The sequence below is a fragment of the Monodelphis domestica genome, chromosome 1 (assembly GCF_027887165.1).
Source record: "Monodelphis domestica isolate mMonDom1 chromosome 1, mMonDom1.pri, whole genome shotgun sequence".
Classification (NCBI taxonomy): Eukaryota; Metazoa; Chordata; class Mammalia; order Didelphimorphia; family Didelphidae; genus Monodelphis; species Monodelphis domestica.
Window position 1 is genome coordinate 409,743,981 of NC_077227.1, and position 23,497 is coordinate 409,767,477.

General features: G+C 37.9%; 1 protein-coding gene across 6 annotated transcripts in view; it reads right to left on the reverse strand.

Moving 5' to 3' along the window:
• Positions 1 to 23,497, reverse strand: part of C1H20orf96 (chromosome 1 C20orf96 homolog) — a 30,774-nt gene that overhangs the window by 3,740 nt on the left and 3,537 nt on the right. For 4 of the 6 annotated variants that reach the window (XM_056811980.1, XM_016428577.2, XM_016428578.2 and 1 more), the window contains 7 exons: positions 23,071 to 23,195; positions 21,876 to 22,034; positions 18,456 to 18,555; positions 12,360 to 12,517; positions 12,161 to 12,262; positions 11,921 to 12,007; positions 11,199 to 11,317 (listed from right to left, as the gene is read on the reverse strand). In XM_056811980.1, coding sequence (XP_056667958.1) covers positions 11,199 to 11,317; positions 11,921 to 12,007; positions 12,161 to 12,262; positions 12,360 to 12,517; positions 18,456 to 18,555; positions 21,876 to 22,034; positions 23,071 to 23,127 — 782 coding nt within the window. In that variant the 5' untranslated portion in view covers positions 23,128 to 23,195. Of the gene's footprint in view, positions 1 to 1,832; positions 2,122 to 11,196; positions 11,318 to 11,916; positions 12,008 to 12,160; positions 12,263 to 12,359; positions 12,518 to 18,455; positions 18,556 to 21,875; positions 22,035 to 23,070; positions 23,196 to 23,497 lie in introns of those variants that run through there. The other 2 variants (XM_007474478.3, XM_007474481.3) reach the window with 2 other exon arrangements.

A 23,497-nucleotide genomic window follows, 5' to 3' on the forward strand; every position in this document is an offset into this window, starting at 1 on the left:
GATTCTGATTCATCATCCACTATCACACACATGGGTCACAGACCTTCCCCACTTAATGTGTGAAATGGGGTGTTTGCACCTTTGGTGACTTAATCTAAAAATGGGTAAATCTCCATACTTAACTTTTAAGTACAGTGTTTACACTTATGGGAATTAAATCTAAAAACAGACAAGGGTTACAATTTAATCTTCACAATCAGGGGAGAGTTAAGTATTTTCATTGTTAGAATCAGGGGACAGTTAAATTTAATCTTCATAGCCAGAAAGACATATAAGGGGAGGGGGAGGCAGTCATGCCATCCTGAGTTTTCTCACTCCCCTTTGCCAACTTGGAACTCAAAAAATAAAAGATAGAAAAAGTAATTAGAGGTATCTGTCTTTTTTTGTTGTAAAGGATAGATAGTTCAGATGTATGTATGTCTGAGTATGTGTCTACCTTGTTTAACAAATCCCAAAGGAAAAAAAGTAGCCAAGGGATGAAGAGGATTAAGGGAAGTTCCAATATCAGCATTGGGTCAATGGCAGTACAACTTGTATTCCAGAGCTGAGGAGAAAAATGTAATCTTGTGATTTAAAAGAACTGGTAAGCTAGGTGTGCAGAAGTCACATAGCCAAGGCTATGCTATGTTTAGTCTTAGAGAGCATAGGAGTACCCTATCTCTACCTCTTATAAGCCAATGAGCCTCAGGGAAGCATTTTATAAATCTTAAAGCACTCTGTAGATATTAATGATAATGCTAAGAATAACTGTTTTTTACTAACCCAGTAGGAAATGACGGATCCTGTGCTCTGACCTCAAGAATGATCAGAGGATTTTAATGGGTCTGGCAAGACTTAAAATACAAGTTCCAAAATGGCCCATGTCAGAAGCACATCACCAAAAGGTTGTCCACCAAGTGATGAACTTTTCTTTTGGTCACATTAACTCACTAAGACCATCTATGAAAGTATAAATGGAATAGCTGAACCAATCTTGGGGCCCTGGATTACTTTAAATATTAACTTAACTGGAGGATAAAGAAAGAATCTGTTTTAAGAAAGGTCTCCATGTCCCCCCTCAAGTTCTGTTTACACTGGCATGAAGTTTCTAACAAAGAAGTATATCAGTGAAACACATCCCATGTTATGAAGATTATAAAACCGGAGTATCTCCAAGTGGTACCTTGGTATTATTTGTATTTGTGTGCATAGCTACATGGAGATGGCCATACAAATATCATTGAGACAAGGACTGTGATTGGACAGGTAGCTGTCTGAAACTTAGAAGACATCATAAAAGGTTCCCATATGAACCATAGGTTGAAAAGACTTGGGAACTGCTAGCTTTAGATAATAATCTTAAACTGATTGCTGGAGTCGGCTTCCTTGAGTTGTTCCCTTGTCTATCTAACAATTGGCACCACAGGGACTGATTTTGCACATGGCCATACTAGAGAGGAGGTTGAAGTTCCAAAGCTGGGGGAGAAACAAAAATGAAGAAGAAACTGAGGGGAAGTCATTTGTCCGAGGTCACACTGCTGGTAAAGAGAAAAGCTGCCTTTTGAACCCAGATCTCTTAACTTCAAATCCACTTTATGTTACAATTGAAAATGTTATGTCCCAATTGAAATGGAATAGTGCATCCCAGCAAAGAGAGCTAGATTATGCACCCTTCAGTTTATGAAGGTGACCCTTCATCCCTGGACACCAATCTCTCTCCTCATAGACCAGAAGATGAGAGAGCCCAGAACCACCAACAGAGAGGTAGAGTAAGTATAACAACTATTAGGAATACATGATCATTGGCCAGTTCAGAAACTCATACCTCCAACAGCTGAAAATAACATACTACCTAAATGAAAATTTTACTTTATTAGTTAACTTGAGACTGTGTGACATCAAGTAAAAAAGAAATGACAATCAGAGGGACAACAAGCTGCTGAAAACTACCCTAGTTGGACTATAATGTCCTCCATGAAGCTAGGAATACAAATCCCAAGATGGAGAACAAAGATGATGGGAAGAAAAACAAGGGGTCTCAAACATGATCAGCCAGGGTGGTGTCCTGTCCTGTTCCAAGGCTAAAAGGGAAGTACTTCTTCCTGGGGGATGTTAAGGATGACATCCATATCTGGAGTGCACCTGGTAGAAAAGCCAAGGGAGGAAGGAATGAGAGGTTAAGCACATTACAATGAAGGGATCTTATAGGTTCAGTGGTCTCTAGAACAAAGCTACCATAGAGGCCTCAGGAAAATGGGCAGTTGGGGACACTTGGGTGAGGAGCCTTCTCAGTCCTTCCTTCAAAGGAGGTTGGTACCAGGGATATAGGGTGGCAACAGAGGAGATGCCTCCTCCCCAAAGGCTCTAAAAACTGTCCTGTGAGAGAAAAAACCCCACTCCCTTATATGAAGATTAGATTTTAATGTTATCAGTCATCTTGAGATAATCATAATCATAATTATAATTATAAGATAGCATAATTGTAATGATTTTTAAAGCCTTTTTCTTAATATTTTAGTAAAGTTCTTGAACTGCTTTAGCATAGGGCTTAGAGTCAGCCTCACCCCTTTGAGTTGATGTATCAGGCATCCTAACTTGTGATTCATTATATGTCAAGATGCCCAACCTTTAGTTCAGAACCTGGTACCATTCATCACCATCCACTCAACCTAGGAATCACTACTTTTCCCCTTTGCATCAAGTGATTCTTTAGTCATGGTCAAAAGATTTCTTTGATCAAATAAGGGGTGATTCCCTGTTGACTATGGACAAATAAGGGGTGCTTCCTAGCTGACCTAACCAATGAATATTGCTTCTGGGTGTCTCTATTCTTTGAGGGGTATGACTATTTTGAACTATTTTTGTACTGGTATAAAAATTGTCTAATTCTTTGGGGTATGAAGGAAGGTCTCTCACAGTGCTTGGGGTCCTCTGGTCATGACCAAGAATCCAGCTTTGTTGTGGGACCAGCTCCCCTACAATAAACCTACCTTTCTTTGTTGTTTGGATATTTAGTTTATCATTTGTGTACCTATGGTTAGAAAAAAATTATGCAAGAATTCTGCCTCTGGTGGGATTGGCAATGTGCCATTCTGGGGTCCTACCTACAACAAGGGGTTCTTTTCTAGGTGCCCACCTTTGGAGACTTTTTGCTCCCAATCCCTTTGGTTGAGGGGGGAGGGGATCAATGAGTGGAAACACTTCACCAGTCGGAACCCCAAGACCACATCCAAGCTGGTGGGCATATTTCAAATCACAGGTTGAAATGTACTCTTATCTCTTTTCCTTTAATCCTACTAACCTCAAAATTTCAAAATAGTCAAATTTTAAATAAGCCATACTTCCTGATTTTTCTTTTAAAGCCTAACTTAAGTGGAGACTGCAGTAAGTTAAACTTCTGCTTTTTTCAACTTTGCCAAGCTGTATGTGAAATTTATGCTTAACATTGTGAATGGTTCAATATTGAAATCTGTCTAGGACTACAAATTATTTGATCAAAGTGATTGGTTCTTCTGTTTTGAATCTAAGGCCAGTCTGGGATTTACTCTCACTTTTGGGCAAATAGCACTAAGCAGATAATTTGGGTTTGGGTTTTGTTTTATTTTGTTGTTGACTGGTACCTGGGAAAAGGTTTTGGGGTCAGGTGGGTCACAAAGTTGAAAAAAATAGCTAGAGTGGTCATCCAGCTTGTCTCTTCTTTCAAGAAGTTTATCCAGATTACTGATAACCATGTTGTTCTCACTCACAAAAACAGCTGCCTCATCACAGGTGAAATATAACTAGATTTCTCCTATTGAAGCCAACTTTGCATAATGAGATCTAGAGTTATCCCCTTGCTGCTCACTAAGTTGGATTTCTTCCTTTTGAAGCCAACTTTGGGTAACAAGCTCTAGGGGTAGCTCTGTGCTGCTCACTAAGTTTTGGGTTCAAAATACATTCTTAGGTCTCCCCCATTGAATAGGTTTTTGGGGCAGTACAAGTAGCCTAGTCTGCCCAAATTGATTAATGTTCCTCTTCTCCAGGATTGCAGCTCTGACAGGGAGATAGATGTCCCTTAAAATGGGCTCTAGGCTTACTAGGAGAGAAATTCCAGTGAACTCTTCCCTAGACAGATTCTTGATAGCTTAGGATAATGGAGATGAGCCAATAGGCAAAGGAAAAAGTATAGATAAATCTAGTGAATGTTGTTTTAATTGGTGTAAAGCATTTAAGAACTTCTGGCCTAAATTTGGAACTTTTAATTCTTATGCTATAGACAAATTGAAATCCTTTTTAGAAAAATAAGAAAAGTGGGGAAAATATTTGATTTGTTGAAAAAATTACCTACTATGATTTTTAAAGAAAGCAACCAGAGAAAGAATAATAATTGCCCCTTTTGTTCTCCCTGAGCTGAAGGAGAATTAGAATAAGGGAAAGAGTAAGGAGAAGGTATCTGCCTACTTTCCCTTTCCAGGAAACTTAACCAACAACAAAGAAGTACCCCTACAGGACTCTAATATTGTAGGAGACATGAGAAACATTAGAGGTAACTTAATTAGAGGAATGAAGTTTTTCTCAGATAAACCAGAGAATTATAGTAAGACCCCTATAAGATCTGAGAATAGATTAGACCACATAAACCAAAGAAATGCTAAAATAACTAATGTAGCCTTATAAATCAGTCACTCCAAAATATCAAGGAGTACTTTTCTGAAATACTGCCCAGGATGGTAGGGGAAATCTATTGCTTAAGAAGAGAAAAATAAGGAAGTAATCGCAAAGTTGAGTCAGAAAAGTAAAGCAGTTTTAGTTCCTATTCAACAAATACTTCAAGATTGTAGAATAAGATCGACAGAGTGTTGTTACTATTGTAGAATAAGAGAACATAATGCTCAATACTATTATAAGAAAAAGAGAGATATTGAAAGGAACAATTTTGGTAACAAAAACAAGCAACAACATGAGTTGACTCAGACTAAAAAATGTAATCAAAATAGAGAAGTTGCTTTAGCCTGTAAGTGTGGGGAAAGAAGCAGATAATGAATGCATAATCTGTAATAAGACTCTCTTTTAGCTAATGTTATTTGGTACAAATGCTCTTACTTAATACTGGAACATCATTATAAGATACCTATTGTGTAAATTGAAAATTTGTTATACCACACAATATTATGATGATTGATGTTAATTTGCTTGATGAAAACTTGTTGATGAAATAAGTAAATATAATGGTGAGAATTTGTATGTTGCACTGTTAGACCAGGATAAAAGCCTCTCAATCCTAGAATTCTTACCTAAGAGGTTTGAGTGAACTCTCTATTGTTACCAAAGGAGGAAAATCACCATCTGTGCCTCAGTTGTTCTACTTGTCCTGACAGCAAGCCCATTTATTACTGTGACTGTGATTTCCTTGTTAATGCCGCTTATTTTTCAGTATTGATTGGTGTATTATATAGCCTTCCAAGCTACCATTATCAAACCTGAATTCCATATTTGTTGCATTTACCTGATTAAATCACCAATTTTACAAGTCTCATAAACTCTCCACAAGATTTCTATTGAAGGATTTACCAACTCCAATGCAAAAATGACTTGTTCCGGGCTTCCCCTAGTTCAGCAGGGATGCAAAACATCCCAAGCACCAGGAAAAAGGACTTTTTCCCAATGAACCTTAGCAGGACCTGTAAGTATCCAGGACCAGGAGACAGATACATTCCATACCTGAGGCAGCTGGTTACCAGCATGGTTCCAATTTTTGAGGAGACTGTGAAGCCGTGTAATTGTACTCACTGCAGCTTCTGTGGCAAAAGCATGACTCATGACCACTCCTGGCCCAGTTTGCATTTCCCCCCATGCCTAGTGGCTTAAGTTATTATACCACCAAGCTCAGGCTTTCTTAGACCAGAGACTTGCTAAATTGCTGGGGAATGAAAAAATATTATTACTGAGAGAAAGAACACTTCAAATCCCTACTTGATCTTCACCTATTTTGGGGGATTCTCCACTCCACCCCACCCTCACCCCCTGCTAATCCTGAGTTGGAAGAGATAAATGCAGTTTAACAGGAACTACCATGGTTTGGGGGTACAGTGGATCAGCCTCTCTTCTGCCTAATCTAAGTGCCTAGGCAGCTAAATGTATTGCCCTTCTGAGAAAGAGAACTGATTCAGCGCCAAAGAAGGTTCTGCTTATGCAATGGCACTTCAAGCTGCTGGAGGTGCTGCTGGGGACACTGAGGCTGGAGATGGCAAAGGCATATGGCCAATCATCATCTATGAAGACACCCATATAGATAAAGAAGGCAAAGATATAATGGTAAAATGAAAATCAGATTTCAGGAATTCTGGGTAAGTACTGAAGGCAAGACTTTCTAAAAATGTTATCACCAAGCCCACCAGGCAATTCATGTTGGAGGTCATTGGTATACAAGGCAATCCCAGTCACTATAAAATGGGCAGGGGTGGCTCCTCGGATCACTTAAGTATTTTCCAGTATAACATTACTGGATATTATTGTTTATTAATAAATGGTTCAAAAGGGGAGTCTTTACATATGAATTTTATAAATTGCTTACTATACAAATCGATTTTATAAATTGGATAACTATAATATTGTTTAGTTATTCTTGACAACTTAACAAGAGGAGGGAAACTCTCCTTACTTCTAAAAGCTAACTAGGAATGTTTGAGATCCTAATGAATTAAAGAAGGCACATAAATTAAAAGGAAGCAGAAATTGAGTTGAAATTTGTTTGCACATGATATGTAGATAAACTGGAATACAATTGAGTAATAAAAACTAGAGGGTCTAAGCAAGTAGAAGAAGGTAAGAGAAGTGTAGAATGAGAATTCAAAATTAGTTTGAAAGGGCTTTTCTTTTAAGCAAGTGAGGTGAGGAAGAAACAGATAAGAAAGTTTGAAAGACAGAGTACCAATAAGAAGTTTGAATATAGAAGAAAATTTGCAAGTATGTCTGATCTGGTTTTTGCACATGGGACCATTCATATTTTGGTTTAAGTCCATGACACAACTATATATCCCTAAAAGGATGGATAATAATAATAATATGATATAGTTTGAAAATTGGTTTTGAGGGATAATATAGTTTTGAAGTAGTTTTATAGTTATAGTTTTGAAAAACAATCAGAAATAAAATATTTGGAACAAAATTAGAAATAAAATTGAGTCATAGAAATATAGATTTTAAAAGTTAACTTTGGTATATGATAACATAGAAATGTCATAAAAATTGTTTATAGAAAAACTTTATAGAAAATATAGGAGAAACAAATTTTAGAAGAATTTTATAGAAATTGTTTTATAACAGAAATTATTTTGGTACTAAAAGAAATACTATTTTGGTCTGTATTTGAAAATTTGTCTAGAAATTCATTTTTAATGTAAGAAATTGAAAAGATCTGAGATCCTAATCAAACCTAGCAAATTGATTCTTCCTCCAACTTTTAGAAAAAGTAAAACATCTTGCTCCATATGGATTTCTCTGATAATTATGTTAAGTATAGTATAGTTTCTCCTATGTTTTTAGGGAATTTTCCATTGCTACACTGACTAGGATAAAACTATTCTAAATCCCTATAATAGATTGGCAGTTCAGAATATAGTACCTACAGATCCAAGAGAATCCTTTTGTGAATTATAGACTATTGTAAGATTAAAATTAATATCCAATAATTCCAAGTATTATATTTTATAAGATTTATTAATAATCACTTGAAGTTGAGGAAATAGAAAAATGCTGAGTAAAAAGAACTTTTCCAGGCCTTGATAGCAGGAGAAGAGAAGAGAGGGCGGAATTACGGAAACTTTTATCTACAAAACATAAGGACATGTAGTGGAGACAAAAGAGGAATTCTGGGAAATGGAGTCCTAGGGTACAAAATTCTAATTACACACTATCAATAGGGAATCAGGAACATATTGTAAACTCAAAGTGTTTTAGATACTGAAACTGGAAAAACTGATAGTAAATGAAATCATGAAAATGAATATACTTATCAGGACATGAAATCTAGAGCAGATCCAATGAAATCAATTCCTAGTCCTCCCACACTTAAGAAAGTCTCTGTTACCTAGATCTTGTCTGTCATTCTGAGCTTCTGAACATCCAAATGTGCACATTTCCTAGATGCTATCATGGATTATATTATAGATATACATTCCATATTAAAATAGATGGTTCAGACTTTGGACAGCATTCATTGGTGGTGTTCAATCTCACCCTGTCATGGTGTGATTTGGTGGCTAAACTCTACCAGCTCATAATGTTACACAGTCATCACTTTAGTCATAAGAATAACAAACACATAGAATGAGAGGACACTTTCTAGTCACTTTATGAGGTTACAGACAAAGTTCACAGAGATGAGTGGTAGGCTCTGTGAGCTCTGGAGAATCTATTCCTACATAGTAGCCAACATTCAGGTCAATTTTAAAGTTTACATTCATTTCTACATTAACTTAGGTTTTAGTTTTGAAGTCCCTCCTGAAAGCAGTTTGACTCCCTTAAGCTGTGCTGTTACACATATCTCAAGAAGAAGAGGAAATAATTTTGCTTTTGTAACTGTCAATTACAACAACACAAACAATAATCCTGTGGATTGGCAATCCTTGGACAATTTTTTAACTTTGTTGGTCAAGCTTTTTCCTCTCTTCCCTCACATTGGGATGGCACCTGTGAAGTAATCCTTACTCTAACCATGCAAAATCATACAGAAGGTTTGGTAAGGTCCACTTTACAAGATATTTAATTGCATGAGGACATAGAAACAAGAGATCTATTTAGGAAAGTACTAATCCAATAGCAGCACATGGAAGTAGCCCTGTGTATGAATTTTTAGGAATTGGTTCCAAAAATCAGAATTACACCAGTCATAGATTCTATAAGGAAATCATTCTTTTAATTTGAGGGATTGGCTCATAATATAACAGCTTCTATTATATACATCTAGTGCTCTGTAACCAGCTTCAAGGTGAATTTCTGTTCATATGGGTATGAAATGAGCCTGTGCTCATTTAATTAATCAATTATAATTAATTATATCATAATTATAATTAATCAATTATACTGGTCACATATGTGTCTCATTGTTATCATTAATGATATTGGAGAATTATAAAAATTACTAAATGATACTTTGCAAATAGCACAACACACTCATATAAATGAGGGTATTACATATAGGTGGAGCCCATCTCTATGGACAGTCACATGGTTTAATAGTGGTGGCTTATTGTAATTCATTCTTAAATGGGTCCTAATCATTTTTTTAAATTCTCATAATTATAATCTGTTGTATTACTCTAAATGTTAGCTCGCTTCTAAGCATATCTTATAGATTGTTCTTCAGACATGAAATCTTTTTTCAACTACCTGTATTGTTTAATACTGGATCCACAATAGTGGAGGATGATATGGCTCTGTTCAAACATGGAACCCCAGAGAATGCAAAGCATCTGCAGGAAGTGAACTGGGACTCAGTGCAGGAGTTATCTGCCTCCTAATATTGTTGTTTAATATTACTCTGCCTGTAAGATACTTGTACTTTTTAGGATGCTAAAGCCGTGCATGGAACACCTCAGCTGGCAACGGCAAACAACTCTTTCATCTTCAGCCCTTGGAATGGACTTTTCTCAGCTAGCTTGTATCTATACTGTAATGAACTTTATCTTTTGCTCACACACTGGACATGTGTCTAACCTCAGGCATCCTTCAACCTGTTTTGCTCCTAGACTGTAAAATCAGTAGCTTTCATTTTTCTGGAACATTTACTACTTTCTGTTATTGTACTTAAGGTGATTTGATGATGTACCTTTACTTAAGTTGTACCCATTCACAATATCGTTCTATTCAGTGCCCCCAATTTATGTAGATTGTGATGATCCAGCAGAAAACTGTTTGCTGGCAGTTTTCTTTGGATCAGAGGAGGGATAATGTGAGAGAAAATCTCTCTATCCCCTTATAGGAAGATTAGATTTTAATGTTATCAGTAGTCTTGAGATAATCATTGTAATTCTAAGATAGCATAAGTCACTAATTTAGCAGGCTTTGTGAATATTATAAGTATTAAGGTTTTGGATTAAGGGAATAACTGCTTTTGCATAGGCCTTAGTGCCAGCCCCACCCTTCAAAGTTGTTATGTCAGGCACCCTGGCTTGTGATCCATTAATACGTCAGGATGCCTGACCTTTGGTTCTTAGCCCAGGTACCACTGCTTCCCCCCTTTCCATCAAGTGATTCTTAAGTCATAGTCAAAAGATTTATTTGACCAAATAAGGGGTGCTTCCTAATTGACCTAACCTATAGACAAATAAGGAGTGAATTCTAGTTGACCTAATCTATGGGCAAATAAGGAGTGCATCCTAGCTGACTTAACCAATGAATATTGCTTCTGGGTGTCTCTATTCTTTGAGGGGTATGACTATTTTGTACTATTTTTATATTGGTATAAAAGCTGTCTAATTTGGGGGGGTATAAAGGAAGGTCCCTCACAGTGCTTGGGGTCCTCTGGTCTTGACCAGGGACCTGGTTTTGTAGTGGGACTGTCCCCCCTACAATAAGCCTACCTTTCTTTATGGCTTGAATATTTTGCTTATCATTTGCGTACCTGTGGTTAGAAAAAATTACACAACCACAAAACCCAGTACCAAATTACTCCACATATGGAGCAATGACTTAAGATCTAAATCTAAATCTTTGGAAAATTAGTTTGATAGGTTGGTTTCAGGGTTCCCCCAAGGAACAGGAACAATGTTTAGGTATATTTTCCATAAAACTCTGAGGAGTGTGGTACTGTAGATGGGATAATTATCAAGTTCTTGAGTCCTCATTGAATGGTTTTTGAATTGCCTTCAATCTAATACTGCCCCTCTCCTATCCTTTTGCCTTTATTATGCTCTCTCCTATGCTTGCTATGAATTACTTCTATCTTCAATTCCATCTGTTGAAATCTTTCCCATCCTCTAAATCCCAAATGAGGTGTCCCTTCATCTAAAAACCAATTAATTCACCCACTCTCCTGTTTGGGTTTCTCATTCTCTTCTAACTCAAGGTCACCTGACCATTTAGTGGAAGAGCTAAGAATAAATTTCAAGACTCTAAATTTCCTTTCTAGTGATCTTGCTCCTATAACTACTATATCCCTCAGGATGGTGAAGGAATCCCTTTGGAGAGGGCAGGGCTCCAGAGGGAGCATATTCCAGGCTACTTGTTAGATCACGTACTTGGGTTTCCGGAGCAAGATATCTTCAAAGATCACCTCCCGAGGGTGCTTTCTATGTCTCTCAAGAGCCTTCACCTCTGCCTTCAGCTTAGGAAGTTGCTCCTTCATATAGTCAATGTGCTAAAGGGGCAGAGAAATAGGAGGAAAGGAAGAGTAAAGTAGGAGTAGAAAAATAATTTTCTCCTTTTCAGAGGAGAGATCCACATCTCTCAGGAAAAGCAAAATAAGTCAAAAGAAGAAACAAAGAAATATTTAAAATTGCAATGAGCTGTCACCATGAGTCTGTATCAGTGTGCACTCCCTTAGGACAGAAAGGCAGAAGAATTGCAAAGTGGTCTTGAAGGGGGTAATAGGCATGATGGGTGATTGGGGAGGGGAGGTATAATGATGAATGGTGAAGCTTTAATGATGAATTTCCAACTTCTTCCCCAAACAAGTGTTTATTGTAAATCAGAAATGATCACAGTGATGAAGAATGCCTTGAACTAGTCAATCCCTATCATTAGAGAACCAGGGCAGTATTGTTTCCTGGACTCCTAAATATTGCCCCAAATCCTACAAACATCCTAATCAAAAGAGTCAAGTCCAGTCAAGAGAATTCCTCCATTTGGACTGTTTCCAGTAAACCTTCTAGGTTTTAGTCTTGGGCAAATCAGAGTGTGAGCTGTTTGGCATGTGGCCCATTCCCCAGCTAATCACTGTTTTCTCCCAGATCTCACCTACCACTCTGAATTGAACCATTTGCTTCAAAAGTTGCTGGTTACTTAGGGTCCTCTTCATAAGAGCCACTTGATAGGGACTGATGATTTTCTGTGGGAGGTAGAAGAGATCAGCGGGATGCCCCTCCCATAAGCAGCTCTGATACAAGGAGGTAGGGAGAGGAAGGGAAGCCTTGGTGCCTCACACCCCACTCCTGCCAATGGGTAGGGTCTTCAGAAGGTCCACAGAGCCCTATTAACTCACCTTGGCCATGACATATAAAACCTGCTCTGAATTCACCATCAGCTTTTTTGACAACATCTGAAGCACTTCCTTGCCCAACTCCTCCAGTTCCTCCAGGTCTTCCTACCAGCCAAGAGAAGAAAGTCACATCCTGGTCCTGGAATCACATCTCAGGTCCTGGGAGGAAGCGCCTAAAACAGAGAGGCAAGAGATCCCTTACCTGATTATTATCTTTCACATCCTGGATCTGGCGCATAAGGTTTTCAATCTGCACAGACTTAATTGGGTACTCTTGGTCCATGTAGGTGCTCAGGAAATTCAGCTCCTCTTTGGTCTTATGAATTTTAGCTTTCACTTTTGTCATCTGCCGTTGCAATTCTGTTAAAAGTTGGGAGGAGGAAGAGAGGAAAAGGGGATATTTCTGTCACCAAAAATTACACCCCTTAGTCATAAGCCTACCTTCCTAAGGCTATTATATGACCTGTTAAAGATCTCACAGCAAATGCGTGGCAGAATAGACTAGAATCTAATTCCTTGTCTAGGGATTTCCCCTCTATATTATGCTGACCATTCTGGACTCCGTGGTCCAAGGTCTCACCAGCTCCCCTTTCCTGGGGAGGGTAGTCCACAGGAGTCTGGACATAACTTATGGACCAGGTCTACTCTTCTGCTCCAGAATGGTCTGACTTTATTTCAACAAACATTTATGAATCTCTTACTGTGCACCAGACACTAACAAAAATGAAATAGCCTTTGCCCTCAAGAAGTTTACTTTCAAATAGAATATAACTTTTATTTCCTTGATCTCTCTATAGTGGGAAGTTGCTTTATGGTTAAAAAAGACCTTCAACACTGGTGATCTTCCTCTTTCTCCCATCCCTCTTCTCCTACCAGTCATTTCTGAATTAGCCCAAGTAAAAAAAAAAAATCCTGCCTTACTCTGTTAAGAGGATACTTCTGAAACTTCCAGTCATAAGAAGGCTGGAGTCACCTACATCAACTTGTCTGCTGTCTCTCCTATTGCTTCTACCTCAATACTATTTTTAGTTAACATATATCTATCCAGTGTGAATCTTAAAAATGCTCAGACTCTACTTCAGAAGATTTGATTAAGCTATTCCCCATTTTTAACAATGGAGGTACTTGGTCAGGAATGTATTGAGAACTTTAAAATTACTCCACCCTGCTCAGATAGTGCTTTAGGGGAAGATAAAGTTGCAAATTCCTTTTTGAACAATGAAAAGTCCCCAACTCATACTTATAGTGAAGCAAAAACCCTAAGCTAGGTGGTCTATTTTTAGATCTAATACAAAAGGGTGCTAAGTACCTATAAAGGTTAAATTAATCACTAAAAAGTCAAGCAACTTACAAAAGGCAAGCTTAGCAAAAGAGATGTGAAATACTCAGAAGATATAATACCCCTAGAAAAGGTGAGAACTAAAGGGTGATGAGAACTAAGAATGGGCAGTCCTGGGAAAAAGCGTCTACTATGATTGGTAGATGTGAAAATTTAGGGGAGGTGACATAAGAAAAAATTCTCTTTAAAAGAATCTTTTTTAATTTAATTTAATTAATTTAATTTAAAAGAAAAAAAATCCTGAATTCAGTTGAGGAGGTCAGGAGTCCAGAGGAGGGTCTCTGAACTCAGTTCAGGAGTTGAGGATTTCAGTGAAGGACTGGAGCTTGCTTGGGACGATCTTGTGGTGAGTGATAAAGACTGACTCTCTCTCCCTTAAGGCTCAGGCCTAGGCCCTTTCTACTATTTTCTCTTTCTCTCTCTATCCTTCCCTTAATTCCTTCATTTGTATTAATTAAAATCTCCATAAAACCCAGCTGGCTTGGGTATTTTCATATTTTGGAATTTTCCCATGGCGACCACTTAATTTTTAGATTTTTAAATCAAGACATTAAAAATTATCTTTACAGTTTGGCCGAAACCTTTACAGTTTTGGCAATTCACAGTCTTGGCAAACCATATTTTCATGGTTACACCAGCACCTACTACACACAGAATTATGTCCCCAAGTAGTACTCTGCTTTTAAGGAAAAAGAACTATGTTTTCTTTACCATATGGTTTTAGTAGGTTTGGATTGTTTTCTTTTAAACTATGAAATATAGATTGTACTAAGCAACTCTCCTGGGGAGGAAAACATGCCCACAACTTAAACATAGGAAAACAAGTTAGCACAGAGAGACAAGTAGATGAAGCAGAAAGGTCAAGGAAAAGGAATCTACTATTTAATGGTTCTGGTGTCTACTGGTAAATACAGTCCCATCAAGGAGTTGAGAACCTGCTCTTTCAAATTTCGTGAATGGGTTCCCAAGGAGTACCGGGTAGAGATAGGTATAGCATCAGTCTAGATAATAAAGAAAGAAAGAGGGTTCAGAGCTCAGGGGAGGGTATAGTTGACAAGACTAATGGTTTCACAGATCACACCACTTCCAAGGAAAGAAAAAGCCCATTTCCTCTATAGATCAGGATGGTGTGTGCTAGGTTCATGCTTGCGATATCAGAAAAGTGGAAATCAAAGTCCTTGCCTTCAGAATTCTGTTTAATTGTAGAAGATGAAACATATAATATGATGTAAGGAAATATGAATAAAATTAAACTAGTAATTTGAAAACCTGAATAAGTTCTAGCTCTGTCATCAAAAGGCTATGTGACCTTGGGCACATCACTTACCTCTTAGAGCCACCATTTCCTTATGTAAAGTGGGAAATTTAAATGAACATCCTTTTCAAGCTAACATTCAGTGTTCTAAGTTCAGAGGACCATTCTAGCTCCAAAATTCTTTGTTCATTTATTCATTCTATGTACATTGCTTTGCCTGATTAAATTCCATGCTCTGTTCCTTCCAGCTCTGATAGGCTTAAGTTCAAAGGTTTATTCTAGACTCCACTTCCAGGAGCCAAAGGGATGTAGTAAAGTGCACTATAAGCTTACCAAAACCACTTCCAAACAACCACAAAAAATCCCCAAATTGCATCTTGGAGTGGTGGAACCAAAAAAAGACAGAAAGAAGCAGTGCCCCATTATAGGACAGCATGGAGGAACAATAAGGAGGGCCCTTTTAATTGAGGTAGAAATGGAGAACAGTCCAGTGCAACAGGAATTTGGACATCACCTAGCAGCTGTAGAGAAGGAGCACAGAAAGGTTTAGCTCAGCTTCAGGCTAGGGAGGAAGAGCAGAAACCAAAGTGTAGGCAATGGGAGGAGTGGTACCCAGCAGAGCCCACCTGGATTCAATATAGGAGGCAGTGGGGAACATAGCCCAACAGAGTCCACCCAAAGTAGGAGAGGGCAGAACCCAACACAAATGGACGGAACAGCTATAGGCCTCCCCCACAGAGTGCTCACTCCATAACCTAAGTTAGCTCAGTTGGCCCCAGGAATCAGAATAGGCAACAGTAAAGCTCAAGGCCTATTTCATCCCAGAAACAGACTTGATCTTTAACATATAGCCTGGACATATATTGTAAAAAATTATCAGGAAATATGGTGGTCCCAAACAAGAGGGGAAATTAGAAATTAAAAGAATCCATTGGTATTGCCTAAAAATGATCTCAAATGGAAAACTCCAAGAACTATTAAAGCCATATTCTAGAACTTCCAAACCAAGGAGAAAATACTGCAAGTAACCAGAAAAAAAAACCTCCAACAATTCAAATATCATGAAGCCACAGTCAGAAATATAAAGGCCCTAGGAACTTCTATATTAAAGGATCAGAAGGTACAGGATATGACATTATGCAAGACAAAGAATGTAGGACTACAACTAAGAATTACCTACTGTGATAAAGGATGAAAAGGTTCTATCCAGAGAAATTGAGCATAATATTCTAGGAGAAGAAATAGATATTGAAGCATCCTTGGAAAAAAACAAGCTGAAAAGAAAAATAAAGGCAGTCAAGAGAAGCATAAAAATATAAACAGAAAATAAAAAACATCCAGGGGACTCAGCAGGGTTAAGCAAATTACTTTCCTGCTTGGGATAGTGATAACTAGGATGCTTAAGATTTCTATGATACAAGAGACACAAGGTACTTAAAGTACTTAAGTTACTTAAGGGAATGAGTGGAATTAAACTGATAACATTACTATATAGGAAGATGATAACTAAAATACTTCAGATATCTATAGAATACCTGAAGTATTCTAAGGTATTTAAAGGATTTAGGATAGTTGGGGTACTCAAGGAAATCAATGGAGTCAAACTGATTATATTACTACATGGGAAGGTAATAATGAAGAAACTTAAGATATCTATCATCCTTGAGATATTTAAAATACCCAGAGTACTTTAGTATACTTAAGGTACTGAAGATACTTAAGAATTTTATCACTATTATGACAATGAGTAGGAGCATACATAGAAAGAGAGAAGGGAGTAAGCTGTATATGATGAGATGGTAATAAAAAAATTTTTTTGAAGATCCAGGAATAAGAAAGAGGAACACACTGGGAAAAGAGAAAAAGAAGAGAAAGACAAGGATAAATTATCTCAGATGAGGAGGCAAATAAGAGTTAATACATTATAGGAGAAGATAGGAGGGTGGTAGACAAAAGGTTAAGAATATCAAGGGAATTAATGAAAAAATATGAAGGAAAGTAGCTTTACTACAGGGATCTCAAACTATATTATAAAGCAGCCACCATAAAAACAATATGGTATTGGCTAAGAAATCCAGTAGTGGATTAATAGAATAGATTAGGCAGTCGATACACAGTAGTAAATGATCATAGTAACCTAGTGTTTGACAAACCCAAAGATCCAAGCTTTTGGAAGAACATTATTTGACAAAAATTGCTGAGAAAATTAGAAAATAGTATGGCAGAAATTAGGCTAAGACCAAACACTTCCCACCATATATACCAAAGTAAAATCATAATGGATACATAACCCAGAAATAAATGGTGATACCATAAATAAATTAGGGGAACACAAAATATTTTACCTGTCAGACCTATGAACAAAGGATGAATTTATGACCACACAAGATGTAGGAGACACTACAAGATGTAAAACAAATAACTTTTACTACATTAAATTTAAATTTGTTTGCGCAAACAGAACTAATCCAATCAACATTAGAAGGGAAACAAAAAACTGGGCAAAAAATTTATAGCGAATGTCTCTGACAAAGGCTTCATTTCTCAGATATATAGAGAACCAAATCAAATGTATAAGTATACAAGGCATTCCCCAATTGATAAATGATTAAAGGATATGAAAAGACAGTTCTCAGCTGAAGAAATTAAAACTCTCTTTAGTAATATATGAAAAAAATTTCCAGATCTCCAGATTATAGAAATGCAATTTAAAACAATACTGAGGTGCCATTTCACACTTTTCAGACTTTCTAATATGACAAAAAAAGAGGAAAAATAATAAATTTTGGAGGGGATGTGGGAAAATCAGGACACTAATACATTGTTGATGGAGCTATAAATTGATACCACCACTCTAGGGCATAATACTGCCCAAAGGGTCATAAAATTGTGCATATCCTACTACAATACCACTACTACTTCTGTATCCCAAAGAGATCAAAGAATGGGGAAAAGGACCTTCTTGGACAAAAACATTTACAGCAGGGTTTTTGTGTGTGTGTGTGGTGGAAAAGAACTGGAAACTAAAGGGTTGTCCATCGACTGGAAAATAGCTGAACAAGTTGTGGTATATGTGGTATAAGATTTGAATTGGAATACTGTTGTGCCATAAAAAGTGATAAATAAGACAATCACAAAGAAACCCAAAAAGACATATAAAGTGATGCAAAATGAAGTGAGCAGCACCAGGAAAATGCTATCCAAAGTAACAGCAATAATGTACTATGATCAACTGTGAATAACTTAAATATTATCAGAACTGCAAAGATCCAAGTCAACTTCAAGAGACTCATGACAAAAAAAGGCCATTTCACTGCCATAGAAGGAACTCATGGAGTAAATGTAAATTGAATCATGTTGTTCTTCACTTTATTTCCTTAATGAGTTTTTTCTAGTATAAGTAATATGTATTTTCTTTCATAACATGATGAATATGGAAATTGTATTGTATGATAGTACATGTATAACCTATATCACATTTTAACCTGCCATCTCAGGAAAGAGGTAGTGGGAGAGAGGAAAGAACATGGATCAAAAAAGTCAGAAAATGATTACTGAAAATTATATTGACATATAATCTGGAAAAAAGATAATTTTTAAAAAAAGATGGCTTCCTCTACCCTAAAACCACATGAAACTGTGACCACAGAAGACAACCCATATCAGGAAGGCCAAGAGCATGGCCTTCCCACAGAGGCACTCACCATTCAGTTTGATTGATGCCTGTGTTTCCCACTTCTGGAGTTTGTCTTTTATTCTTTCCATTTCCTTATGACTTGCAAAGTCCAGGGTGCTAATGAGAGTCTGTGTGCACAGATATAGAAGCAGGTGTGGGTGAGATGGCTCTGGGCAGCCCTCTTGGGGGCCAACACCTTTCCCTTCCCCAGTCCGTATGCTCTTCTTCACCGTGAATCATCCGGATCACAACATACTCTCCAGTCAGCACTCCGGAGGGCAGCAAAAATTAATTTATGGCAGGCAGCATGGGTGGAGGGAAAAGGTCACTAAATATGGAGTCAGAAGCCCTAATTTTGAATTCCTGGGGTTCTTTTTTTTTAAAACCCTTTCCTTCCGTCGTAGAGTCAATACTGTGTATTGGTTCCAAGGCAGAAGAGTGGTAAGGGTTAGGCAGTGGGGGTCAAGTGACTTGCCCAGGGTCACACAGCTGGGAAGTGTCTAAGGCCAGATCTGAACCTAGGACCTCCCATCTCTAGGGCTGGCTCTCAATCCACTGAGCTACCCAGCTGCCTCCCCCCCTGTGGTTCTGCAGTTTACCACAGTTGATCTGTGTGGCCATGGGTGAGTCCTTTAATCACTCTGTGTCCCTTCTCTGAAAACTGTAGCTCATATTTGAGCTACCTAACTCAAAGGAATGTTGTGAGAAAAGTGCTTATGCAAATATGGACTTTTATTATAATTATATCATTGTTATTAATTTTATAGAAATGAGGCCTACATTCCTGAATTGCTAGAGGTCTGCAAAGGCTTTCCTCACAAAATCTTAGGTAGGATAACATATATAAGCATATATGCTGCATATATACTTATATATTATAACATATATTTGTAGATATGCACATGCATATATATGTATGACTTATATATGTTATAACGCAGAAGTATATAATACATATATGCATATATAATTTATATGTAAGTTATAATATATAAGTATTTAATACAAATATACTTGTTTAATGTGTTATAAATATACACATATATACTTATATAACATATATAAGGTATAAAATATATAAGTATATACACCTATATTTGCATAACAACATATATATGTATGTGTTTACTTATATAACTTATGTGTTGTATATGACTATATAGACACATGTACTTATATAACACATATAAGTATATTTACATATATACGTGTATAACGTATGTGTAGGTTATAACACATGTGTGCATATACTTGTATGATGTGATATAACATATACGTATACCTATATGCACCTATGAGTTATAACATGTATGTACGTGTATACTTATTTATGTTGTGATGTGTATACATATATACACACATTTATATAACAATATATGTTATCACATAAGTATATAGATACATATACTTATATAAGGTATAAGATTAGACATACTTATATAACATAAAAATTATAATATATAAGTATAGACACATATATAACATCTATGTTATAACAGATATAAGTATATATACAGATATATACTTCTATAACATGTATATATACTAAGTATATCTGTGTACACATATACACACATATGTTATGCTTCCTGGATTTTTGTGAAGGAAGCCTTTGCAAACATAAAGACTATATCCATGTGAACTGTTGTTATTATGGCTTGTTCAGCTGGGAGGGAATTGCCAATAGGCACCCAGGAGGGACAGCAGTGTGAGGTTAAGGGGAATGAGATCCCACTTGCCTTCTTCCAGGGCTCTCTCTGTCACTTGCTCCTGGGCTGACCCTTGGTAATTCAGTCATGTGGTCCTTAGTTTCTTCATTGGTCAATATGTAAAATAATCTCTGTCCTGTCTCCTGTAGGGCAGCTAGGTAGTCCTGGGGAAAGAGTACCAGGCTGCAAGTCAGGAAGTCTCCTCTTCCTGAGTTCAAATCTGACCTCAGACACTACTAGCTGTGTGACCTGGGGCAAATCACTTAACCCTGTTCGCCTCGATTTCTTCATCTGTAAAATGAGCTGAAGAAAGAAACAGCAAATTGCTCCAGTATTTTTGCCAAGAAAACCCCAAATGGAGTCATGAAGAGTTGCACACAACTAAAAAATAACTGAACAACCATCTATCTGCTGTTCGGGCTGTTTTGAGTGTCATATGTCATATAATAGCTGCTATATACATACTTATTCTCTTTCACTTCCCCCTTCTCCACTGGATGTCCCACAGGGATCTTAAACCCAATATGTGGAAAACCAAACTCATTAACCTTTTCCCAACCTTTCTCCTACTATTGATGGTGCCACCAAATTGTCCCATTCACCGAGACTCACAATCTCAGCATTATCCTAACTCACTTCCATTCACCTCAATGTCCAGTACAGTGTCAAATACTATAGTTTCGATCTTCATATTTATAGATCTCCTTCTCTCCACACATAACTACAATCCTGGTTGAGGCCTTTATCACCCCTCACCTGAACTAGCCTTCCAACAAGGACTCCCTGCCTCCAGTCTCTCCCAACTCCAATCCATCCTCCATTCAGCTGCCAAGCACATTTTCCTAAAGCATAGACCTGTCACCCTCCTCTTTCTGCTTGCTCTCAAGCACCAGTGGCTCCCTCTTACCTTCAAAATCAAATCACAGCTCCTCTGGCTGGCATTTAAACCCTTCCTAATGCATCCTTTTCTTACCTTTCTAGCCTTCTTACTCCTTTTTTCCTCCGTACACTCTAAGATTCAGCAACATGGTCTATGTGCAGTTCCTTGAAGACAGCACTTCATCTTCTGTATCTGCCCCTCTGCCTGGAATGCTCTGCCCTCTTCCCCACTGCCACTTAGTTTCCTTGACTTCTTTTAGACAGCTCAAATTCTACCTACTTCAGGGGCCTTTCCCAATCCTCCCAGATCCTACCGGCTAACCCTCTCAGATTGCCTTCCTTCTACTCTGTGTATATCTATCTGTCAGGCTATATGCATGTTGTTCTCCCCCTTAGAATGTAAACTTCTGAGAGAGAGAATTAAGTGATTATATAATATCACTTAATCAATGCCTGATGACTTGAGGTAAACCAAGACACCAGTATCATCCCCATTTTTTCTATGAGGACACGGAGGATGGTGAAGGTTGTGTCTTGCCTGTTCTCACACAGACATATAAGGGTCAGAGGCAGGATTCAAACCCAGGTCTCTCTTGATTACCATCTAGTAACTCATTGCTTCAGCCATAAGAGAATCAATATGGAAAGATTCTTCAAAACAAATCATGATGATTAAATTATTTTACCCTTACAATAACCTCAAAGCAGGAAGAAGAGTTTCCATTTTACAGATGGGGAAAAGTCCAGAAATACATCAGGTCCTCAGCAATGTCCCACAGCAACTTGTAGATGGGGGAAAGGGGGAACGCCTTGGAAAGTTGCTCCAAAGGGCTAGAAGTTTCTCGGTCACTCATTCTCACCCCAAACAAATCCTGCTGCTGCAGAAGCTTCCGCACTTTCCCTGTGGTTCTGGCTTCTATGTCCTGGATCTTTTTTGCCAGCTCCTGGTTGGTTATTGTGAGGGAGCCAACATGCTTTTTCAGTTCTTCTAGTGAGGCCCGCCTGAACTTAAGCATTGCCTGTGGGAGTCAGAAAAGAGAGGAAACAGAGTGAATTGAGACCCAGACAGTGTCACTGATGTCCCTGGGTTTGCTGACTGCCTCCTGAATAAAAAATTCTTTATCTGCAGTCAATGAACTATTTTTAAAAATTATTTTAATAATTATATTTTGATAGAACTAGTTTCCTTTGTTATTCTACATGTTGTGTTTTATACATTTAGAAAATTATCCAGATAAAGGGCCAGGGATCTGAGATACCAAAAAAAAGTTAAGAACCTCTACTAAAAACCATCCCTTGGGGCTGGTATTTTGTTCAAAGGATGCCAGGTAGTGACTAATGACTGGTGTTACCCTGCCCTCTTGTGGCCTTGAGTGGAAATTGTATTGTGATAGAGAAAAAGAGAGATCTGTCATTGCTATATAAAGAGCAAAACATATGCCTTTACTTTCTGGTTGGCAAAATTCCACAGAACATTAAGGCACTAGATTTGCCTAAAATTTTCCATCTGGGGGCAGCTGGGTTGCTCAGTGGATTGAGAGCCAGGCCTAGAGATGGGAGGTCCTAGGTTCAAATGTGGCCTCAGACACTTCCTAGCTGTGTGACCCTGGGCAAGTCACTTGACCCCCATTGCCTAGCCCTTACCACTCTTCTGCCTTGGAGCCAATACACAGTATTGATTCCAAGATGGAAGGTGAGGGGTTTTTTTTTCCCTCTGCTTCTTACCTCCTTCATGACAGGCTTATCACTTGACTCCTCACCCCTGCCTTGCTCTTGAATGCATTAATAACTTATTCTTCCTAACATTCAATATCCTTCATCTATAGTTTTCCCTGTATCCCTAATGTGTTTTCCAGGCTGAATCTAGAAACTCAAGTCACTGCTGTTCTTCCAAGTCCTCCTTATCCTGAAGAAGGACCCATGGTACAGAGTCCCTCCCCCAAGCCTTCCAGGGCCCTAATGCTCTCAGTAGATCACTATTCCCTCCTGGTGACCAGCTATGCATCTCACTACTAGATAGTTTCCCCTGCCTTATCCAGTCAAAAAACCACTTACTTTGAGTATTTGGATGTTGGTTTGGATGTATTCTGGCTCCGTTTCTTTCCCAGACATCTTCTGTGAACTGTTCTTCCCTGGACTGCCAAAAGGCCCTGATGCTATAGACCTTCCTTGGAAAATGTCTAAGAGAAATCTATTAGTCAAAAATTGCTGAGTCCTCCAAGGTAGCCCCACATCATGCACTGGTAATGTAGGGCAACAGATAGGTCACTTGTTGGGCTAACTGGCCACTCACATCCTTTCTTTGTAGTATGTGGTAGGCAAGAAATAGTTCCCTTCCAAAACTACCTATGGAGCATTCTACAGGATGAAAGCAGAATGTTCATTATCATAGCTAACATTAAAATACGGTTTTAAGGTTTGCAAAGTGCTTTGCATGAGTTATCTCTTTTCATCCTCACAACAACACTACATTGTTTTTTAG